We start from the raw sequence: 1544 nt of genomic DNA on the forward strand, positions 1-1544 counted from the left end.
ATCCACGTCCTTCTCTGCCTTCCACGATCTCGTTTCCCTTCTATTCTTCCTTCAATGATTTTGGGTAGGAGTGTTCCAATTAGCCCACTGAAAAGAGTAGCTCTTTAACTCACTCACCCTTTACACTACAGACTCACCAATCCAATGACGATACAAATGAGTTGCAGTACGTCCGTGTAAGTAACACTGTACAGACCTCCAGATACAGTGTATGCAGCGGCAAATATTGTGCTGATAGTGACTGACCAGGTGTTACTGATGTCGAGAATCACCATCAGTGAAGCACCTAGACAGAAGAACCAGGGATGTAGGACAGTTGTGGAAGGTGTAAAGGATGGATTACACAATGACAGTATGGGCAGTCCAGTTATGGCCGACCACTGAGAGTTAACACAGTGTCAAGGGTTTTCTTTGGCGTCACCCATTTGATTTACACAGACCAGTATTTCTTAAACTCTGGATTAACTGAAAAATCTCTGTGGTAAGATCGGGCATTACAGGGCTTGTGTGAACAGGTGAACAGGAATAGCGTCAGTAACCAGTAACATTCCAGTCCAGTTGGACAATATACACTTCTGTTATGTGTACTGCTGGAATGTTACTGGTGATCACGAGGCCAGTAACTGGACTGCTTATTGGTCTGGTTTAATTCAGCCTTTATTCAGGTGCGTGAAGTTAGCACCACAACTTTTGCTGCGAATTTGTACCAAAGCCCATCATTTAGTACCCATTCTGTTCCATCAAACCCACTTTGTCCCATAATTTGTACCAGCACCATTACATCACAATTCATGTTTTTAGTTTTCCTGGTTTGAATTTCCCACTTAGAAGAATAGATACAGTAAAACGGGGTGAATAGGAACAGTGGGGTGAATAGAAACGAAACTTTAGGTTAAGGTTCGAAAATTATTTATTTTTCCAACTAAAATTCTAAGAGATGTAATGTGGGCAAAAAAAAAAAACGCTTCCAAATTATAAGACTTCAAATTTTAGCAGGAAAATTGAAGAAAAAAAAATCTTCAAACCTTAACATGAAGTTTCGTTTCTATTCACCCCGTTTTTACATACATTATACTATGGTACAAGAACATCTGTCGTAATAAGCAAAGTGTGTTGTTTCTTCCCAGGTAAACTCAATTAAGATAATTTTATTTTAATACTGGTTGTTGAAAAAAGTAGAAGATATGACAATCTAGAGAACGGATTTCATTACTCCATTTCACTCCTGAAATAGCACAGTTACCTACCTCTCAAGTAGAATTTTTAAATTTTATGACAGTAATACTATAATAGACTGTTGAGTACAAAGTACAAGGTAGGTATGTAAGCACTGGGCGAGAATAATGCCACAAGCGTTCACTACCACCCAACCCTTAAAGCTCCATAATAAATCCTCAATTAAGTGAGGAAAAAATTTCAATGCTCTGGCTGGGATTGAACCCACACCCTCCTGGTTACTAGACCTTGGCCATTACCCCACAAGCTAACTAGGCCGGCGAAAATAAAAAAGGAAAATCTACTAAAGAATTGTTTGCAAATTAGTG

General features: G+C 39.1%; 1 protein-coding gene across 4 annotated transcripts; it reads right to left on the reverse strand.

Moving 5' to 3' along the window:
* Positions 1-14: 14 nt before the first annotated feature.
* On the reverse strand, positions 15-801 carry LOC113472336 (high-affinity choline transporter 1-like). 4 transcript variants are annotated; one of them, XM_026832040.1, is made up of 2 exons: positions 751-801; positions 15-286 (listed from the first exon to the last, which is right to left on the reverse strand). In XM_026832040.1, exons 1-2 carry the CDS (start codon positions 791-793, stop codon positions 126-128), a joined length of 204 nt encoding a protein of 67 aa, XP_026687841.1. In that variant the 5' UTR covers positions 794-801; the 3' UTR covers positions 15-125. The 4 variants fall into 4 exon arrangements, 3 of the variants coding, with proteins under 3 accessions (XP_026687841.1, XP_026687842.1, XP_026687843.1); XM_026832041.1 differs by having other exon boundaries at positions 708-756; XM_026832042.1 differs by having other exon boundaries at positions 101-286; positions 728-788.
* Between the last annotated feature and the right edge of the window lie 743 nt (positions 802-1544).

The sequence above is a fragment of the Diaphorina citri genome, unplaced genomic scaffold (assembly GCF_000475195.1).
Source record: "Diaphorina citri unplaced genomic scaffold, Diaci psyllid genome assembly version 1.1 scaffold4914, whole genome shotgun sequence".
Taxonomy (NCBI): domain Eukaryota; kingdom Metazoa; phylum Arthropoda; class Insecta; order Hemiptera; family Psyllidae; genus Diaphorina; species Diaphorina citri.

Excerpts from the sequence above, each read along its gene's own strand:
- LOC113472336 (XM_026832040.1), bottom strand. The coding sequence starts at position 793 with ATGAATTGTGATGTAATGGTGCTGGTACAAATTATGGGACAAA. Across the intron at positions 287-750 it reads GGTACAAATTATGGGACAAA|GTGCTTCACTGATGGTGATT; the intron begins GTGGGTTTGATG and ends TCTTCTGTCTAG.